We start from the raw sequence: 22,500 nt of genomic DNA, 5'->3' as shown, positions 1-22,500 counted from the left end.
TGTCAGTTCCTGACCATTTACCATCCTCTCCCTACCAAACGCCATGGTTTCCGGGTGTTTTGTTGGCGAATGTACGATCACTACGCTTCAAAGTGGATGAGCTTTAAGCCGTGGTAAATTTAAATCTACCGGGCATTATTTGTATCACAGAAACCTGGCTGGACTCTGCCATAGGCGATTCTGCTATCTTGCTTGACGGATTTTGTTGTTTTAGGAGTGATCGCATGGATGGATATGGAGGTGTTTTTACATATGTTAACTCTCATATTCCCTGCAAACGACTAGTGGAATTTGAGCTTCCGGATGTTGAATCCCTCTGGCTTACAATCAGGCCCTTCCGACTACCACGTGCAGTCTCAGTCATTCTACTTGGGGTATTCTACCATCCCCCAAGAAACGGGTCGGATGAAAACAAGATTTTATTGGAACACATTCAAAATAATGGTGATTCATTTCTTTGTAAACATCCTGATGGTCTTGTTGTGGTATACGGAGATTTTAACCCAGTCAGTACTGGGATCACTGTGCAGCAAACTAAGCTGTCCACTGGTCTAGTTCAAGTGATAAAGGTTTTAATGCGGGACTCTGGCACTTTGGACTGGTCCCTTACGAATAGGCCCAAATTGTTTTCGCCAGCTAAACAATTACCTAAGATTGGCAGCAGTGACCATTACACCGTCCTTATGCTTACAAGATCAGAGTCCTCGGAAAAATCCTCACTCATCAGCTCACTGCTAAAGAGGGATTTAAGACCTAGTAAAGTGGATGCTTTTGGCAGATGGATTATGCAGCATGATTGCGGAAATTTATTCAATCTGAGGAGTGCTAAGGATAAATTCGACTTGTTTTCTACAACAATGTCGGAAGCGATGGACTGGTTCTTCCCTTTACAGCGCACAAAGTGTTGTACTTCTGACAAACCGTGGATGACCTCCAAGCTTAAGACCTTAATCTTACGGCGTCAAAAGTCCCTTGTGTTGCACGGTAAAGATTCTACTATTTTTAAATATTGGAGAAACAGGGTCCAGCAGGAATGAAAGACGTGCAGAAAGAACTTTTATGAAAGGAAAGTCGCGGCCCTGAAAGATAGTAATGTGAAACGGTGGTGGAAGGAGATTAAAGGGTTGACAGGTCAGAGGAGTACTACTGATAGTTGGGCCTTTCAAATGCTGGATGAGAACATCCCGTCTCTTACCGCTCTCGCTGATTGCTTCAACGATTTCTTCGCGGGATTGACTGCTCATTTTGTTCCTCTTGACTTGACGGACTGTGAACTGGATCTTGAGGTCCCTAGGGAGTTCCTAGAAAATCAAAGGGTTGTGTACAAGGCATTGCGACAGATAAGGCCCAACAAGTTCCCAGGCCCTAGTCCGATTCCCAACAAGATCTTAATGGAGTTTGCAGCGGAATTGTGTCCTGTGCTCACTGACATGTATTACTCGTCGTTAAAACAGGGCTACGTTCCAGCTCAGTTGAAGGAATCACTGGTCCCACCCCTGCCCAAAGTGTCACCTCCCAAGTCTGTGGATAGTGATTTAACACCGATTATTATTACTTCTCAGATAGCTAAAATCATGGAAGGTTTCACACTTAGTTCCTTGTATAGCCAAGTCATTGATAACATCGACTTTTTGCAATTTGCCCTACCGGGAAAATCAACGACGCATGCCTTAATTTACATTTTACATTGTACTTTAGAAGCCCTGGAGACTGGGAAATATTGTGTTGGTCACTCGCAGGTTTCCGTGGCTACCCTTTCACTGGTAATTTTCATGAGCAGACGTCCCAAAGGGCTCACGTGTTTCCAGCTTGAAGCTTGGTTATTTCTTCTTTTTCACGTGTTTTTTCGTTTTGGTATTGATTCTTTATCCCTAATAATTGGTTAACGCGTTCTGAGTGACTGCTGTAAATAAAATCTCTATGTATGTGAAATGAATAAACACTTCTGATGCGAACTCAGAGCTCCTGATCTCCTCCTGTGTGACTGCTGGAGATGAAATCTATGTGATTCGAAAAAGCTCTCCTGATGAGAACTCAGAGCTCCTGCGGCAAATATCAAATAAGAATACATTGTTTAAATTAAAAAACATTCACGGTGGAGGGATCGGCTATTCATCGAGTTACGAGTTGAGTTGAGTTTGAGTTGAGTTTGAGTTAAGTTTCAGTTACAGTTTTTGGCGTTTTTCGCAATTAAAAGTAGTAAATATCGATAGTAAGTCACTTTGAAAACTATTTTATCCGCGTTGAAAGATATATTTGCAAAAAAGTTTGCAAAAATGGCATGGCTTTCCAATGATCAAAAGAATCTTATAATTATTACACCTTTCACGGCATCATTCTCGTTGCTGCTGTTAAGTCTATCGACGTCAAAACGATGTCTTCTTTGAGGGATACATGGGCTTTATTGGTAAGCCAGTTAAAGCCGGCTCGGCGGCTTAACGATGAACCGTATTTGTCGTCCGGCATCACGGTTGATCAGCACAAGAACGCCGTAAACAAAAGAGGAAAACATCTGACGAAGTGAGCCCGCACTGCGCTTTTTGCCCACAACCACTTAAATTCTAAAAATCAATGCGTCAAGACGATTGTCACGTTTGCTACTCACCGAAGTTTTGTAATGTTGGCAGTTAAACGAGCCGAGCATTTAAATGTGTGAAAATGTTTGAAGTAGTCGCACATGTCGGAAAACCATTTCACTGCAAAGTTGAGAGAGACAAGATGTTGAAAGTAATGCTTGATTGTTTCGCCTGGCCTTGATGGTATTATATTTTTCTTTAAAGTGGTATTAAGTGGTAACTTAAACTGCAAGTTATGAAATTAAATGCATGCTCATCCCTACTTCGGTCCGCTATGATGTCTAGTTGCCTAGCTACAATCCCAGCCAAAAGGATGGTGACACAGACAGCTGTCCCAGAAATTTATGACCGAGATTGGGTGGGGTCTAAAACAAAGGTCACTTTCAGTTTGACGGGTCACTCGTACAACCCTCAATTTGGCTAACCCTAGGCCTAACAAACCAAGTTTAGGCCTAACAAACCAAGTTTAGGCCTAATCAATTAGGGTTTTGGGTTACTTTCCAAAAGGTAAAATAGTGACCTGCAACGAGTAACCCGTCAAAAGTGACCCGTGTTTTAGCCTGCAGCCCGGATTGTGTCACGGTGCCTGGTTATGGGAGAGTGTCACGCGAGTTTACTTAGTGGTGACTAGAAAGGTCACGGATGCGATTCGCGTTGTTTTTCGGAATCCATACTGGCCCCTTTCTAAAATATGAGTTGTTACTAATCAGTGAAAACACTATGAAATGAAGCGTGTTTCGCTCACCTTCTGTTTCCCGTTTCTACATGGTAAGACTTGGGATCTTTGCGCTTCTCACGCAATGGAATGTTGATAGTTAATCGCAGAGTCGTCGGCAAGCGTTCGAAGTAGTGATCTTTAATTGTTAATTAAAATTTGTCTGTCTGGATCCCTACTCAACCGGTTAAAAAAAAGGTCTACAAACAAGTTTTGAAATCAGAGAATCGAAATTGAAAGTATGTCTATGATCTGTACAAATCACGATACACATTTCTTTCTGTCTGCACTTTTGCCATCCTAAAACTTGTATCGCTTTAAATCACGTTGCATAAAGCAGTTTACCGTTATTTCTCATTATTTATTAATTCACTTGTTCATTGATTATAGTTTTTCGTGCACAGTTTCTTTTGTTTTTGCATCGAAAAAAACGCGTTCCAGGTTCCGGATTCCCATAAACCGTCATGCGGCTCACTTGTTCTGATAATGTTCTGTGTGATAACCGATCATGAAAACCACGCTGCCGGACGACAAACGGTACGTTTCACCGTTTAGCCGGCGGGGCTATAAACTGGCTTATCAGTAAATCCCAAAAGGCAAGAAGACATCTTTTCTGCGTCGATAGACTTGATCGCTAGAAGGAACAACCGCACGCTGGTGGCTCAGTTTGTTATGCAGGAGATCGTGAGTTCAACTCCGGCCGGACCCGCAACACTCAGGGCTGACTCAGGGTCTTAAAATAACCGGGGAGAAAGTGCTGCCTTTGTAATAACATCCTCAAATGGTTAGACTTTCAAGTCTTCGCGAATAAGGTCACAACCTTCAATGTTCATAAACCCTGTGGGATGTTCAAGATCACACACACTAGTCGAAAAAAGTAAGTTGTTGTGGTCTGATCTTTTCATGAGCCATGTGGACGGCTTGGCATAATCTTCTGAAGGGAAGGCAGTAGTCAAATCGAAGGAGTCCAATTGCTGAAACTGGTAAACTAGTAAACAAGAATACTGCCGTGCAAGAAATTTCAAGATTGTTTTGATCAGTTCCATTTCACAAATATACATCTGTGCACTTCACGAAAACGATGTTTCATGGTCTTCCCAGTGACTTCTACTGAATATTTATTAGTTTTAAGTGGCAAAAAAGCCAAAAACCGTAACTCAATCTTAACTCAAACTCAACTCAACTCGTAACTCGATCAATAGTCTATCTCCACGGTGGAAATTGGCTATATTTCCTCGCAAAATCGACTTACAACTATCTTGATCATTCAATTTTTTTTCTGGGACAAAAGACACCAGTTGAGCGATGATGTTGCCTAACTGCAACTGATTCTGCTTAATAATAATAATAATAATAATAATAATAATAATAATAATAATAATAATAATAATCTTTAATACTTATAGAGCGCATAACTCTATATGAATATAATCTTATGCGCTAAATTTACAACAATATAAAATATTAAAAAATAAAATACAACAATGATCTCAAGAATAAATGTTAACGATTACAAGAATAAATACAAATGTAAGAACATATACAAATAATTGTGCTAACTAGTATAATAAAAGAAATTAAAATTAAGATAAAAGTAAAAGTCAATTATAAGCTTTTTTGAACAGAAAAGGTTTTAACAGAGATTTAAATCTCTTAAAGTCTTGTTCCTTACGAACACTCTCTGGTAAATTGTTCCATACTGTCGGGGCTGCTACACAGAATGACCGATCTCCTTATGTTTTCTTTGTCTTAATTGCTGGGAAAAAGTTAGAAAAAGTCCATTGTTGGACCGAAGGTTATATTGAGTGCTAGATTTAATGCTTATAAGTTCTTTTCAATACTGTGGTGATTGTCCATAAATTGATTTGAAAGTAAGTATGGCTATCTTGAATAGTACTCTATATTTGACAGGAAGCCAGTGAAATGCTTTAAGTACTGGAGATATATGATAGGTCCGTGGTGTATATGTTATCAACCTCGCAGCAGAGTTCAGGACGCATTGTAATTTGTTTACATGTACCTCAGGTAACCCATACAGAATACTATTGCAGTAGTCGATTCTTCCCTAAAGCATGGATGAGTTTTTCAGTTTCAGTTATTTCCGAATATGTCTGAAATTGTGAATGTGAAGGTATGCAGTTCTGCAAGTTTTGCTTATATTTTCCTGCAGTGTAAGATGGTTATCTAACCATGTCCCAAAATTCTTTGCAATAGTAACAGTACTAACTGTAGCTTTACCAAAAGTCAGATTTTGTGGGCTTATCTTCGCAAGTTGTTGTTTAGTTCCTATAATCATGAATTCTGTCTTGTCATCATTAATTTTTAACTTGTCAATGGGCGCCCATGTCCGTAGTTCATCGATACACTTTTCCATTGATGCAATTGCCTGTAATTGAGAAGTGTTATTGGGTGAGAATGCAAGGTACAATTGTGTATCATCAGCATAGATGTCTACATCTGGTACGTTATTGCGTATTATATGGAAGAGCTTACTGGAATAAATAGTGAACAATAACGGGCCAAGACAAGATCCTTGTTGCAGTCCAAAGCGTAGCTTGAAATCTTATGACTGATATCCGTCATAGATGATACGTTGACGTCTATCTGACAAGTGCGAGGAGAGCCAGGCCAGAGCCGTGCCCCTTATTCCAAAGCTTGACTGAAGATGTGACAGTAAGATCTTGTGGTCCACGGTATCGAACGTGGCACTTAGGTCAAGTAATACCAACAGGGTAACTTTCTGATTGTTCATATTCATCAATAGATCCTTGTGCACCTTTAGTAATGCTGTATCAGTGCTATAACTCTTAGGGTAAGCTGTCTATAGCTTTGGAAATAAACCAAGATGACCATGAAGTTGATTAAACACCACTCGTTCTGTAAGTTTAGAGATGAACTGTAGGTTGCTTACATGTCGTAAATTCTTGAAGTCTGACACGCCAGATTTCTTTGATCCGACAGAAGATGGAAAGTGTTGAATGGACAGGAGTCATCAACTACCTCATCGTTAGGCACATTGGTGGAATCCAGATCAAGCCCATCGATCTCAGAACGGATGGCATCAATTTTGTTTACAAAGAAGCGACCAATGTCGTTCACAAGTTTTGTTACCTGTGCTTCCCACTCTTGCTTGCAAATTCAAAATGAACTAGAGAATTTTTCTGTTGAGCGTAGCATTTAGGGAAGACGGTTTTGTTTTGTCATTAGTCTCCTGCTCTGTCAGTGGCTAAAGGTCGATTTGGAGAGTTGGTTCAGATTTGGTTTAGAGTACAGATAGAAGTTTATACTGATTTTCAGTCATTTGAGAGCAATCATTGAATGTAACTGACATACCTTCTTCTCACTTCCTTTGTTGGACTGGTATTGTCGATCACAACACTTTTACCAAACAAAAGTGCTTCTTGACAAGCAGAGACACATTTCTGCCATGTACCCAAGTGGTCCTACAAAACAAAGCTCGAGATCACTTTGCAACAGTTTCAGTGCAAAACTAAAGGGATATGAAGGGGTCGATGGGAAAATCAGTCAATGAATTACTGAATACTGTGCAATCCACGATAAATAAAATGATAAACATTCTGTCGAAAATTAATCAGACAGCCTGGTTACAAACAAATCAGACTTAAGTACACTTTGGTGAATCTTAACAACTCAATGTTGACAATTTCAAAACATGAAATGACTACAATACCCTTGGCCTAGCAAATATGGCCCTAAATGACGAAGCTTTCGAAAAGATACAGTGCTATCTGTGCTATTGAAGATTGTACTCAAAACATGTAAAACATGACACCTAATTTCACCTTTTAACTGTAGCAACAGGCTGATTTGTTAAAAAAAAAATTGTTATGAGGGAGCAGAATAACAAAGTGATACTTAGAGTTAACGCTAAGCCAGTCATATAAATAAGACAGGTTATTCATAAACACTCTTTTCATAAGGTTTTAAATATGTTGTTAACATGAAAAACACAATAATTATTGTATGATGGAGGGAAGACGTTCATCGATCCACTTGTTGAGCTTCGCTTCGATCTTCGCCTCAATCTTCTCCCAGTTTTCACAAAATTCATCGTCAGAAGATGTAGTAGGCGATTTCGGCGAAGAGGTAGCCTTCTGTTTTGCCTTTGGTTTGCCCATTTAGAGACTTTCAGAGATGATCAGAGAAAAAGATAAACCGCCATCTTGCACCGCTGACGGCTGACGCTGTCAAACGAGTCATTTATCTCACGATGTAATTTACATTTGCTTTTTTTTTCCTTGTTTAAGTGGGTGTAAGTAAACTTTTGTACTTATCTAATTTGATTAGTTTTCTTATATATGTATATTTTATAATGTTATACGTTACAATGCAGAGAAAAAGGTCACTTTGCTTAGTTGGGTTAATAACGCCTTTTAGTTGTAGGAGAGGTGATTCTTAAAATTAAATATGGTGAGCTATGGCATCTTGCTTAGTTGGGTCAACAACGTCTTTTAGTTGTCTTACAGTTTTGGTGCTGTAGTCCTTACCACATTAACACGGAATATTGTAAACTATGCCATCCTGGTTAGTTGGGTTAAAAAATGCCTTTTAGTTGTAAGAGACGTGATCCTTAAGTAGTCTCCGCCTTGAAATCAAAGTTTTTGCCTGCTGTTGTAGACATTGGGGATGTTGTTCTGATAGGCCTTAGACAATAGGTAAAACTGCAATATCGCGCACAGCGTACATCTTGAAAGTTGACACATAACCAGTCAAGCTCATCATCTCAAGACCAGCATTGTGCAGTTGATATGTCTCAATCTACATGAAAACTGAAAACTTAGTTCGGTGTTTTATTATTCAGTTGTTGAACATTAGTTAAACAGTTTTGTTAAAGATGCCACAGATTAAATGCTAATGTGAGTGCCAAATTTAACTAAATTTAATAACTAATCTAACCAAGAACGTCATAGCGGAGCTCTGCGCGTGCCTTCGGCGTGCGCGCGCAGAGCACCATAATTGAGAAAATATGGTAACCCATCGATGCGAGAAATTTTGGTTTTATAGCCATGACGTCATCGATCGTCCGTACGTACGTCCACCCCTCCATGTATGCCAATTTAACCAGTATCGTACTAGTCTTTGATGTTGGACATCCATGTTTTGATCAATTGATACCTGTCAAAAGAAGGTATCCGCTGACAAGTATCATGTGACCATACCGTGGGCTCAAGCTAATAGCTCACCATGGTCAGCTGTTTTCTTTTTTAAGTGTACCGCTGACCAGATACTGATTTCGACTGCATTGCAGGCTCAACTCAGGTTAACTCACCAAACCCTCAGGTTAACTCACCCACCCTGGTCAGAGTTTTTCTCTGTCCTTGTTTGGGCCCATTTCCATCAGTAGGGCTAACGCTCACATGGTTCATATGGGATAGAAATCTACCACTTCACATTACCCTCTATTCAGTTAACTCACCAAAACATAAACGAGGCTTAATTTTTTGCGCGCTTTCTGTGGCTCGACGCGGCTACACGGTCATACTACATCAACTATAGTTCTTACACTGTCAATGCTTTTCGTGTTCAAATAGAAAACGGTTTGGAAAATGTTTTCTTTCTGCATTTTTCGTTGGTTTCAATCCAATTTGACATATCTTGATAGCTGTGGTCCACACTGGCGGCTACGCAGTTTTTCAAGTCAAGCATCGCATTGATATAAACTTAAAGCTAAGTGTTTATTTTTAATTTGCTTAGAGCTGTTTTTTCTCTGTATTGCAAAATTTTTGGCATATCTTTAGAAGCTCTGATAAGGTTACATGATGCCTGGAGCACCTATGACTAGAACAGAAACGAAAGGAGAGCGAAAGAGAAGTAAAATTAGGGGGAAATTTCACTAACTTGTGTTTTCAGAAGTTTGTTTAAAGCACCTAAACGTTGTTTAAGTGTTGGAACGGATCTTGTTTGAAGTTCGTCTTTTCTTGGTTGCATTTTGCCGATTCTTGTTCCAAGCCAACCTGGCGTGTTTCAATGAAATACATCAAAATGTGAATGATCTCGTTTTCAGAGATAAAGTGGAATAAAGTACATCAGTAAAACTCTTTGACCTTGAAATGACGAAGTTTTTTTATGGCTTCTAATTTTAGCGTGATTCCTATTCGCTGGCTATTGACAGCTGACTCTGAAATAGCTTTTTTCCTTTACCATTCGCTCGCTGAGGGTGTGATTGTTTTCTTTTAAAACTCATGCGGTGGAAGAAAAATTCATTGCCAAACTGGTGAATTCCAAAGTAAACCAATATCGTACTCATCGCTTTGTGATTCATGCGATGTCGGTTTTTAGCGTAAATTTTACCGTGGAATTCACTAGTTAGGCAATGGATTTTTCTATAGAAGAAAGCAAAGAAAATGATTTAATTATCAAAGTAGCAACCGGAAACATCAAACATCAATTCGAAACCTTTTATTAACCGCACGGCCATGGGCCAAGCACGGTTCTTGCTTTGCACGTTGTTTATTTATTTTTTTCGTTTTGTCGGTGAGCTGACCCAAACTTCCACTCGGCCATATAGTCAGTGGGACTTCCAATCACGCAACTTATGACGTTTATTCGCCAAAAGCTGTTAAAACATTAGTGTACTTAAAATTTTATGTCTTTTAAGAAAGAAAGCTGTAAGTTGTTAAAAGGGTTATTATCGTATCGTTCATACCCATACATATCCCGAAGAAAGTTCCAGATTAATTAACACCATTACCTCATCGGAGATTTCACAACGGCTACGACTGATGGTGTAATCGAAGATTTCACTTGTGTGTAGCCGTAGTTGTGCCTACAGTCATCAGTGAATCATCATGGATTGCTTTGGAATGTGCACTACATTGCGACTATAGTGGTAAGAAAATAGATAAATTTTCAAAGCTCGCTTATAAGATCTAAAAGACCTTCTTGTTAACCGTGCAGCCATGGGCCGAGCGCGGTTCTTGCTCTGCATGTTGTTTTTTTTAATTTCGTTTTGTCGCTGAGCTGAACCAAACTTCCACTCGGCCATATAGTCAGTGGGACTTCCAATCACGCAACTTATGATATTTATTCGCCAAAAGCTGTTAAAACGTTAATGTACTTAAAATTCTATGAATATTCCACTCTTTATTCAGTGCAAAATATATTGCCTTTTTGTGTTAATGTTGTGCTACAGATTGATCAAGCGATTTTGCGTCTATAGTCATCCGTGAATCAACAAGGACTGCTTTGGAATGTGCACTACGTTGCGACTGTAGTGGTAAGAAAACAGATAAATTTTCAAAGCGTGGTTATAAGATCTAAAAGATCTTGTTTTTTTAGTTTGTTGGTGAGCAGACCCAACCTTTCACTCGACCATATAGTCAGTGGGACTTCCAATCACGCAACTTATGATGGTTATTCGCCAAAAGCTGTTAAAACGTTAATGTACTTAAACTTTTATCAATATTCCACTCTTTATTTGGTACAAAATATATTGCCTTCTTATGTTATTGAAGCGCTTGATTCGAAGCGAGTATTGAATACATAAAAATCCATTACATCATCCATGGAATGTGTCGACGTTGCAACTTTCATTGGTAGGAAAATAACCATCGTACTAAAGATAGCCGTGGATAACGTAATTCTTGAATTAGGTGACTCGTGTGACTACTTGGTTAGCCCTTTACTCATTAAAAAAAAAACAATTAAATTTAATCGTGACTTTTAAGAAAAAAAAGCTGTAACTTGTTAAAACTGTTATTATCGTATCGTTCATACCCATACATATCCCGAAGAAAGTTCCAGATTAATTAAGACTATTACGTCATCGGAGATTTCACAACGGCTACGACTGATGGTCCAATCGGAGATTTTGCTACGGCTATAAGTAATGGTGCAATAAGTTGGTGTGTAGTTGTTGTGCTACAGATTGATCAGGTGATTTTGTGTCTATAGTCATCAGTGAAACAAGGACTGCTTGGGAATGTGCACTACGTTGTGAATATAGTGCTAAGAAAACAGATAAATTTGAAAGCGTGGTTATAAGGTCTAAAAGATCTTCTTGTTTTCACTAACCCCACAGGCAGTAAGAATAAATAACCAGGGAGCTCCGCTTTTAGGCTTGGCCAAATCTATATATTATGTACTTCTTTCTTCAAGGTCTTAACCAAGCCTAAGGATTTGGATTTGGAGTTGACTTCGAAGTTGAGTTGTTTTTTTTTAAGTGCAACAACAAAAATAGTGTGCAAGCAGAAAAAAAAGTTTGCTTAGTCAATTACGTTATTAGAAATATATATTACCCTACTGACGTGAACATATCCCTGTGGTGCCAGGTGATTTCTCACAAAGGTTGTTTTTCCAGCTGGTTAAAAACAAAAAGAATAACAACAACAATCAGAAGCTTCATTAAATTCATGTGAAGTTAATCTCTAAATAGTCAAAGATTTGTCAATTGTGTGTCACAAAAAAATAAAAGACTTCTTTCAACCGCATTCTCAAAGTCTCAAACTAGAAAACAGGACAATTTGCGAAAACCAAACGTTTTTGTAAGTTCTCTGAGGAGAAATTACTTTTCATGGAGACATTACATGACTAGCCATCTATGCCTGGTGTAGGTATTCGTATTAAGACATTTTGTCTATGCAATATTCTTCTATTTTTAACTGTGTATCTCAGGACTGAAATTAAGCCATCAGTGAGAAAAGACGAAATGTTACCACAAAAATCTTGCTTTTTAATACCTAATATGTTAAGACCACTGGTGATACTTACATGCAGGGTAACCTACCAACACAATGACCTTCAAAATAACAAAAAAAGAACAATGTTGGCTTACAAGGGTGTACAGTTAAAGGAAATTTGCCGTTGGAGTTCTTGAACAACCAATCAGTGTTTCAGAAAGTGTTGTAAAGTACAGGATTTGATTGTGTAATTACGCGGCAAGGCTACCATTTGTGCACACCATATGTGCAAGCCTGTAGATGGCCTGAGACGTGCCCCAGAAAACAAATTACACTCTTACAAATGTTCTTTTCAGTGTTCTAAGAAACGTTTTTCTAAGGAAAGCACGTTATTTACTTCTAATTTTGCAGAAGGTAAAATATGATTTTCCTTGACAGTTGCACGACCAGGAATGACAACAAAAGCATATTTATTTATTGACTTTAATAAGTCGGTTTACAACCAAAGGCTGACGAAAAAATAATAGAACATCAAGTAACACCCAACCCAAAAAACTAATGATGCACATCCCAACCTACTGGTAATTACCCAAGAGAAATGATAACATTTTGAATTGAAACGATAACATGTAGCCAAAATATTAATCTACATCACAAACTATTAAAAATGAATGTCCTTAAGATATTGTTAAATAAACTAGCATTACATTCAGACAGAGTGGGGCCGAGCAATGGCTGCTTAAAGACCATCAGCTCAACAGGAACTGTCTGCAATTTTTTTCCCGAATGTGGGGCCTTTTTTTTCACACATAATTACTTTCAATACACTTCATCTACTTACAAAACGGTACGATACTCCACTTACAAGTACAAAACAATAAAATATTTTAGACGACTACTTACACTATTTACCATGCGTTACTTACATTACAAGGATAAGGTTACGCTATAAATACTACAACAACTTGCTATATGCTTATACTAATACCTAAAATAGCAACATTCCCTACCGCTTACTTCTTGAGATTTAATTTTTATATCATTGTTGATTATTTTAATACTGGAGGGCGTCCTTCAATGGTTTCCACTTCCCTTCGAAAGAGTTAAGGGTGCTGTTTTCTAGAGCTATTTTCTTTTCAATTTTCATGGAGGTTAACAGAAGTTGTAAATATACTTGCAGCTTAGGTATGGAGTTCTTTAATTTACAGGTATGTATGCAGTGTCTAGCAATAAGGAGCAGGTGGCATAGAAGTACATTCGATACATTTTCAACTAAACCTAGGCACAAAAAGGGAGAAAACACCGAGTCCTTAAGATTTACAATTTTTTGGGACATCCATTCAAAATCCAAACCAAAAGGCTTGGGTATGTTTGCAGTTCCAAAACAAGTGGACCAGAGTTTCAGTAGTTTCCACGCAGAAAGAACAAGAGTCCAATTGTTTTATGCCTATCTTGCAAAGAAAATCATTTGTCGCTATTCGTCTCTGCAGAACTATAAACTGGAATACCCTGAGCTTTGTTTCTCTTGTACAAAGCAATGGCAGATAGTAAGCGTTTCGCCAATTAATAGTCGAATTTCCTACTATGTCCTTCTCAGAGAGCCTTTGTTTTGCACAAGGCGTTTGTAAGATTCTTTGTTAATATTTGAATGCGACAGAAGGCTCGCTGTGCCATTTGTAGATGGATTCTCTAAGGCAGGTAGGCATACTTCCTTGAATTGCTTTAAGGCTGCTATTACTTTAAAATACTCAAGATAGTTGGTTGTGATATTTTACTTGGCAACATAAGCATTATACTTGTTTTGATTAAGTAGATCTCTCACCTCTTTTACCCCTGCCTTAAGCTAAGATGTATAGAAGAACGGTCGGTTTTCTATTCTAATCAGGGAATTGTGCCATATACCCATGGAGTTAAAATCAAGGTTTTTCTCTGACTAGTTCAAAGTAGTCCAGTGTTGTAAAATTTCTCTCAAGAAGGGATCTCTTAAATTAAGCTGAGGAACATCCTGCGGGTTAAAGTTACTTAAAAATACTACTTTCCCTCCGTACTTCTGGAGGTGGAAGTCTAAGAAAAGCTTCCATTTGCTATGATTGACGTTATTTCAGTAACCTTGTATCTACTTCATTTTCATACACTTATTAAAACTTTGGATGTCTATCATCTTGAGTCCTCCTTTATCGTAATCATTGATCATTTCTGTCCTTTTGATTTTGTCCCCTATACTATTCCAGAGGAAATCATACAACAGGGTATTGATTTCTTTAACTGCACCCTGATGAGTTGGGAGAGAGGATAGAACATGTACAATATGAGATACTGATAGAGATTTTATGATCGTGATTTTACCTAGAAGATTTAATCTTCTAGCAGACCAGCTGTTTAGGATGTTTTTTATTCTCTCGATGTTTTCGGAAAAGTTAATGTAAAAACCGTTTTCTTCTAAGGTCGAAGACCAGACTCCCAAGGCGTAGACTTTTCCTTTAGCCCATGTTATCTGTTTGTTAGAAGATAATATGCTGTTTGAGTTTTTGAATGAGCCGATCCAGAGATATTCCGTTTTATCGTAATTGACCTTCAAGCCGGACATAGAGCCGAATGCGTCAAACAAGTATAGAGTTCTTGAAAATGAGGATTGTGAGTCAGCTAAGATCATTGTCGTATCATCGGCATATCCAAGATCATGATTTCATAAACCTCTTTATCGTTTCTTACTGTGCTTCCTAAAATTTCTGCGCATAGAATGAACAAATATGGGGAAAGGGGACAGCCCTGTCTTACGCCGCGACTTAATGTGAAGAACTCGGAGGCCCAGCTGTTGTTTTGAATGCAGCTTCTGATAGAAGTCCTTTTGCATATGCACAATTTAAGGCGTTTAATAAGTTGTGATGCATTTCATTGCAGAAAACCTTGTAGAATTCGGCTGGGAGGCCGTCGCTTCCAGGGCTTTTATTTCATTCCATTCCACCTTCACATTCATTTTGTCCCTGTTCATCTTGCATCACGTTTCCTTCTGGAAAGATGTTCGCGTACGTATAATCAACTTGTGGACTACAGGAAGAATAGAGTTGTCGGTAGACGGGTTCCGCCTCTTTCAATATTTCACTGTCTGTCTTAATGATACTATTATCGACCAGCTGAAGGCTTTTAATGGTTTTTTTCTTGAAGTGCCTTTTTCCAAATTTAGAAAATACTTTGTATTTTTCTCCCCTTCGTTATAAGTTTGGAAATCTCTTCTTTTTGGAGAATTCAAAAGATCTAATTTATTTAATATGTCTGTTTCTTTTGAAGAACTACAATATCGGCCTCCAGACTTGATTCCTGAGATTTCATTTTTGCTTTCTTTTCCTTTGCATAATGAGGCGAGCTTGATCGAATTTGCAATTTCATGGTGTCCCAAAGGAGAACAGAGTCAACTTCGTTATCATCTTTGTAGTCGTTCGCTACTTCATTAATTGTTTCCTTGATCAGACTTACATATTCACTTTCTAACAAAAAGGAGGTATTTAGTTTCCAGAAACCTGGACCCCTGGGGTTTGTATTGTTTGTAAGGTGCAATATTATTAGGGAATGATCAGTTATGAAGCCAGGTAAAATGTCTGTTTTTGTAATTGTTGTACTTAGGCTGGAGCTAGTCAAAAAGAAATCTAGGCAGCAGTGTATATCAGGTTTTCCCCTCCTCCAGGTGAATCTTTCAGCACCTGGATTGAAAATATCTACTAGATCTAATAAATTGGCGATGTACATGACTTCTTTTAACGAATTTTTATGAGTTGTCGGGTTTTCTCCTATTTTGTCTTTTTCGACCTCCAGAACTAAGTTGTAATCCTATCTCACCGCAGTCGAAAGAGATAAGCTGATTTAGTACATTCTTAAAGAAGGTGGGTTTGTTGTCATTTGGCGCATAGACATTTGCTAAAGTAAAGATTTTTCCCTCTGTTTTGACGTCTGCTATAACGAATCTTCCCTCTGGATCGGAAAATTGATTAAGAATTTGGAATTTAAAATTGTTATTAAAAAGAATGCATGTTCCGGCACTTGCACTTGAAAAGCTGCTAACAATAGCTGAGCAGCCCCATTCTGAAGTCCACCAGTTTTCTTTCTCTTGCATACAGTGGACGTCTTGAAGAAAATAGATTGCAAAGTTTTTTTAGTTTGAGCCACTGAAAGATCTCACGCCTTTTCATGGTGTTTGATAGCGCTCTCACGGTTTAACGAGCAGATCACAAAATCTTCAGCAAATGTGCCGATTGTAATGCAATACCGATAAATACTATTGGTGGGATTATTAAAGCGGTAAAGATATGCATGAATGCTAGCACCTTGTATAGTGAAGCGATAGTTTGAGTCACGAATAGAAAAATAAATACAGAAAGGTAAACAGAACATACATTCACAAACTATATATAATTCATAATAATTCATACCTAATTCATTCATATGTGGGGCCTTCCAAGAGGAGATAATGGCCAACCATTTTAGGCGGTCTCCAAATAGAAGGAGAAATTTTACCACGTAATACTGGTTACTCAGTGATGCCAAATGCGTCGTCAGTCTGAGTCGGTCTATGGTTCCCGTTCAACAGGATGTCTGAGCCATAACCAATCCCTACTCCAGTCGAACAAAAAGAAAGAAAAGAGCTGAGTTGCTCAGAGTAACTTCCTGAATGGGAGTGACCCGAACTCACCCTAGTCCATGTCCTCATCATGAGTTACTCAAATGAGATGCTCAAAATGAGTTTTATTCAAAGTGAGTTTTAATCAAAATAGGTCGCTCAAAATGAGAAAGGGTGCAACACAGAGCTCCAAGCAACTCCAAATACCGGAGTAACTCAAATTGAGAGAGAGTAACTCTGAGCAACCCTGAGTAACTCAAATTGTGGCCGTAACTCACTCGGTCCGTGACTCAATGAGTAACACTGAGTAAGATCTAATCAGTTCAAGTTTGGTCTCACTTTGGTGAAGTAACTCAAATTGAGGGAGTAACTCCCATTTCTAATTTTAAAAGATTCGATGGTCGAAGAACAGGCGTTGAAACTCAAATTGAGGGAGTAACTCCCATTTCTAATTTTAAAAGATTAGATGGTCGAAGAACAGGCGTTGAAATTCGAGCGTCTTTCCCTTTAATATTGCGTTTGAAAGGAATGTTGTTTCCTCACTGTTGTGAACCCATTTTAAAATATGTTATAAAACCAACTAAATATTCCTGTTTCAACGGTCTCAAGTGATTCTCAAAATCTAAATTAAGAAAACCTTGAACTGCATTCAAAATAAACCCGTGTCGTTAGAAAACATCTTTAGAATAGTGCTTAGTGATTCGAAATTAAGATTAACGTTTAGAACCATGGTTGCTAACTTTTTTTCAAGTGTTTTCTAATTTGTTAGCGTATGCTATGATTTATAAACAAATCGAGCATTTTGCAATAAAGTCGTAAACTCATGTAAAGGAAAGATTATCGGATTGGGTGGAAAACAATAGTGCTGCTATCAAATTACAGTTAAAGTGTGACCAGCTCAATATTTTGGTCAAGAAGTGCATACATTTCCCCATTCGTCAAAGCCCCTTTTTCCTTCCATTAGGTGTTTAGCTGATATACAAAGTGTACCATAATGAATGACCACCCTGCATGCTAACACACATCGCAAAATCGTCTTCCTCGTAGAATTTAAGAAATAGCTATCTTCTCGATATTCCACGCTCCAAATCAAATGTCATGAAGCTCTCTATATCCTACTGGGGAGCAATGTAGGGTGCCTGAAAGGTTTTATTAGATCAATTCGCAAGTTGAACGTAGTCAGAGATGTTGATTTTGGTAAGCCAAACAACTGTAAAAAGTAAACTCATTTGCGAATACGCCTACAAAAAGAAAAAAATTCCTGGTAGTTTCTTTATATCCATATATTCCATTTATATATCCACCATATACCTACCAAATGGTAAAGAAGTGAGAATTTCACAGTTCGCTGATGAGGCAACTGAAGGGATACATGAAGAACGTACCAAACGCTCATCAGGATCCTGACCGTCTTGGTTCAGCCATGTTGATATTCTCATGCTTTGTGCTGTATTCCTAGCTTTAAGAAAGATCGCACTTCTTATTGTAAGTTTGTTACATTTGCTTACCTTTCTGTTCGTTCTCTATACCTAGTGTTATTCTGTTGTATTTTGTTTTGTAGCCCTGTTTCATTTAATTAATCGTTTATTACGAGCCCATTTCTGTAAATATCGAGAATCAGTGGTCACTCATCAAATTTCGAATTCCTTTATATTTTGCCTAAATAACAACTATAGTGAGTTACTTTCGAGTTACTTCTCGAAGCGCCTATTTTTTTCTGAAGTCGATGGAAGTTCCAAAAACGCCATTTTAGCGCCATGTCACTTCCGGAAATAGAGTAAAATGGTGCATTTTGTTATCGCTCGTGTACATAAACGCAATCACAGCTATCAATGCAATTTGGGCATCGTAATACATTTTCTTGGTCTTTCCAAAGCATAAATTTATTTTGGAAAAGCTGCTAGTAAAATATCTGTTTTTGGCTGTTAGAAATACCCTAGTACAAACGGTAGAGCGAATGAGTCAATTTATCTAAATTGCAAATCCCCGAAAAGCCCAGTGGTACACGTAATTTGATGTTGAAACTAATATTGCGTTGAAGTACATTCTTTTTGCTATGTTGTGTTAAAATTTTTTCCGCGGCCTGAGACATGTGAAGTCAATTTTTGCATTGCGACCATTCTTGAAATTAACACGGAACTTGCCTTCTTCGAACCACGGCCTCGTCAAGAACCAAAATTCTGCCGACGAAAATACTGTTTTCGCTATTTTGAACGCCCAAAGATTACTGTACCATAATAAGATTGCTGGAGAGTGATAACCTTCAACTTTTGGCACGGTTAAAGTAGGTGATGAGGTATTGTCTGTTAACTCTATGCTGATCGGTGCGGCGATTTCCAAACGACGTTACACTCGTTGTAAACTGCTTCTTTCTACCAGTTATGACCTTTAAAAAAAAAAAATAGCGGTATTTTTGCTAATAATAGGGCGTTCAAGGAACGACTACGACAACGGCATAGTCGAAAACGCGTCAAAAGAATACAATGGCTTTGCACTTGAGTTTCAAAAAACTTAAGATTTCACATCTACCCACTAACACATAAAGGCAAACTGATTTCAGCCATTTTATTCTATTTCTTTACCTTAACAATGGCACACCAAATAAGGGATCATTAGTAGCAACTGAACGCAGCCCTCTATATAAAATATGACCAACTAGATAACAAAAAACCACCCTATGTAATTCTGTGCATTTCTTCAATGCCACGCTTTAAACATTTCTTAAAGGCAGCGCCTTTAACATTTCTTAAAGATCAGTCCTGGATGGCTAATATTATGTTCACGTTTTAGTTGAATGCGCATGAACTAGCTACAATCCCTGTGATCAAAATTTTGTTCTGTCACGGTTGTCCCAGTCTCATTAAACTTTCTAATATCCAGGGCCCTTTATTCTAACGAACAAGGGCAACTATCTACAACTTCTAGATGGACGGCTATGTAAGGCGCTTTCCTTCGAAGCGCTGGGCCTGGTACTTCCAGCTCCGACCACTCACATAGCACCTGAAGTAGCCCCTTGCATGTCACCAAAGCAGAAACATTGTACTAATCTACAACTTGAATAGGGTGGCTGATGTGGTGCAGGGATGAAAGCACAGAGTCACTTGCTGAGGTGAAATTCACTTGTTCCTCTACAGCAAGCACATCTTGCTCCATTACCTGTACTTGCTGTCGCAGTTTCCCTGCCAAACATGAAAAGAGAGAAAATCTGTTGTGCAGAAAGAAATTCCGTTGTAGTGAAAAGTCTGAACCGAGTCATCGCCGCATTTCGTAGGTTTTCGCTTTCTCCTAGTGACCCAGGCTGATGTTAAAGCTTCAAGGTAGGACTTAGCATTAAATCTTTCGGCCCTCTTGGTTCCTTTGCCCAGCTCTCCTTGCTGAGTTGGTGGCATGGTAACTGAAAGAACCATCAACAGCAGGGACAATCACTTGGACACATGTAGAAAGGCCTGCACCTTCCTGAAGCTGGGACGCATACTTCAGTTTGGCAAGATCCATCATGGAATGCGTCTCAGGACTGAGACGGTGCCCAAGAGTTGTTGGAGCACAGATGCTCGTTGAAACACACGAACACAGCCCACAGTGAAACGTAAGTGTCGAAAGAGTGAAAATAAGGTAAGACATTGCTTCAAATAGGACAAAATTGCAGTTTGAGCTGGGCAGAGGTGGTGAAGGTGGGTAAATTATTTTCTGAACAGAAACATGTTTGTCTACTTACCTTCCACAACACCTCCTTAGTTATTTTGCATAAACACGATGATTCTGCTGAATTAATGAAATTATTTTTCCACAAATAAAAAGAGCAGCTTAAAATATGCCACCATGCCGATTTTCGTAAGTATATAGAGTATATATATGACCAGCTCCCAACGTCAGTGGCTTCATAGCTCAGTTGGTTAGAGCGTCGCACCGGAATCGCGAGGTCACGGGTTCAAACCCCGTTGAAGTCCTGAACTTTTCAGGCTTCTCTACGCAATCGCAAAAATTGCGTTCATAACTGCGAAGATCATAGCTTCATTTGAGTATATATATAGTAAGTATATATTTAAACTGGTGTTGTTACAGTTGACAGTGCGACAGTGGCCTCCACATTGTCTGCACCTCACCAAACTGGAAAAGTTCAGACTGAATTTTTCAAGTTTTGATTAAAAAACCTGGCGCATGTGCGTCCACAACAGTGCCCCTTTAAGTCCAGGAAGACGACTGCATGGACTTTTCCTCGGTCAACGTTATATACGCCCACGAGTCTGTAGCCTCAAGTAGAGAAGTGACAAACCAATGAATTGTGAGAAAACCAGACTGATATTTACATATAACATCGTTTTCTGTCAAATATGCATATAACTATTCTTGCAAGTTTCCTTAACAAAATTTCAAGTGCCAATCAATGTGTCTGGTGGCCTATACCATGTGACAACAAAAAATGGCTTGAATCAAGGTTTTTTAATTTCTAGGCAAAGATTTTCAAGATCGTCTTAACAAAGAAACTTACACCTCCCCCACCTCTCTTTGGACAATGTCATAGCCACAAATATTAACTTCACCATCCAAAATTGACTCATCGCGCTTAGATTCATTAATAGCCAGGGTGTCATTAGTACAAAGATAAACTATAAGCCTATCTAAGTGAGTGGATAGGCCATCGATAATAAGAGAGGCTTTTCTAAAACTGCGATCAGGTGGCAAATCTGTAATAGATTCATTTAAGACTGGTCTAGAAATGGATGATTCTTCAGCATTGCCATTAAGAGATTCCAGAGACACAGCATTCACAAATTGCAAATTATTTCAATGGACTAATAAAGTGGACTTGTTTAAAAGACGGTTGGTTACCTTTTGGGTTAAAGTAAGGTCCTCCCATATTGAGTCCCTTTTCAGATACGTTACGTTGAATTAGCTCCCATTCATTCTGCTGACAGTACCTCTTTAAGCACTTGTTTACTGCTTTCACTTGCTCTTTTAACTTGTCCTTTCCACAGACAGGCTCTGAAATTACAACCCTAGTATTGCATGATCTTTCAACCTGTCTAGCGAGATCCACAATTGCATCGGCAACTTGTTGTGGCTCTTTTGTTTTAAGGTCATTTGTCCCCAGGTGTAGAATAACTTGATTTGGGTTGTACTCTAGATTAGGTTTTAAGTAGTCACTCATGGCTCTGGTATTCGCTCCCGAGAACGACTTTACGACAACTCTGTGGCCGACAGCTTTCCCTACATGTAGTTTCCATCCTTGAATATTTTGGATCATGGAATCACCAATCAGAAGAGTTGTAAGTTGCTTAGCTTGTGGTTGTTCTATTTGCATATTTGACATTTGCTTCTGCTCTTGTGTGCTCTTCTTTTCTCTGCCTTTTGTTCTATGATCACTTTGTCTTGTTTAGCTTGACAGCATTTACACTTCCGGAACAACTTTCATCTCTCTTTCAATGCGGTCCGCAGCTAATTGTTTTGGGGCCTAATTGCTGTCATCAGGCTTTTGTTTTCATTGCTTAGGTTATTTGCTTCATCTTTCATACTAGTGTACCAAGATTCCATCTCGTGCATAAGAATCACTCTGGCTTCAGCTTTGATTTTTTCGATTTCATAGCAGCATACCTCCCTTACTTTGGCTTCAATAAAAGAAATTACGTCATGATCTTGGACAAGTAACTATGCATTGACTGATATCTCTTTTACTGTCGTTTTCGATCGCTTTGGAGATATATTCAGGTATGTTTGACACCCAAAGACTTTTGATCAATGTATGCTTATTTCCACTCTTCTTGAGTCCTCGTCTATTCAGCTCTGCCTTTAGTGCTTCAGTGTTTAGGGAAGAGATTTCTTTATCATAAAGGAGTATCAAATCCGCTTCACAATTGCCCGCTGGCTTCCTCTAGCTCGTCAACTTCGTCTTTGCCTTCTATGAATGTTCCTAAGTCTTCTGGATTTGGACTTGATTTTGTCCGTATGTTCCTCGAGAGA

General features: G+C 38.6%; 1 protein-coding gene across 7 annotated transcripts in view; it reads right to left on the bottom strand.

Moving 5' to 3' along the window:
• Positions 1–22,500, bottom strand: part of LOC138019971 (bifunctional polynucleotide phosphatase/kinase-like) — a 215,248-nt gene that overhangs the window by 31,069 nt on the left and 161,679 nt on the right. For 6 of the 7 annotated variants that reach the window (XR_011126282.1, XM_068866957.1, XM_068866956.1 and 3 more), the window contains 3 exons: positions 12,022–12,049; positions 11,550–11,611; positions 6,625–6,734 (listed from right to left, as the gene is read on the bottom strand). Coding sequence is in view for 5 of the 7 variants with exons in the window: in XM_068866957.1 (XP_068723058.1) it covers positions 6,625–6,734; positions 11,550–11,611; positions 12,022–12,049 (200 nt within the window). In the remaining 2 variants the exon portion in view is untranslated. Of the gene's footprint in view, positions 1–1,195; positions 1,302–6,624; positions 6,735–11,549; positions 11,612–12,021; positions 12,050–22,500 lie in introns of all 7 variants that reach the window. The other variant, XR_011126283.1, reaches the window with a different exon arrangement.

This window comes from Montipora capricornis, chromosome 10, assembly GCF_036669925.1.
Source record: "Montipora capricornis isolate CH-2021 chromosome 10, ASM3666992v2, whole genome shotgun sequence".
Classification (NCBI taxonomy): domain Eukaryota; kingdom Metazoa; phylum Cnidaria; class Anthozoa; order Scleractinia; family Acroporidae; genus Montipora; species Montipora capricornis.
The sequence above is the reverse complement of the archived record's forward strand: the minus strand, read 5'-3'. Positions and strand labels throughout refer to the sequence as shown.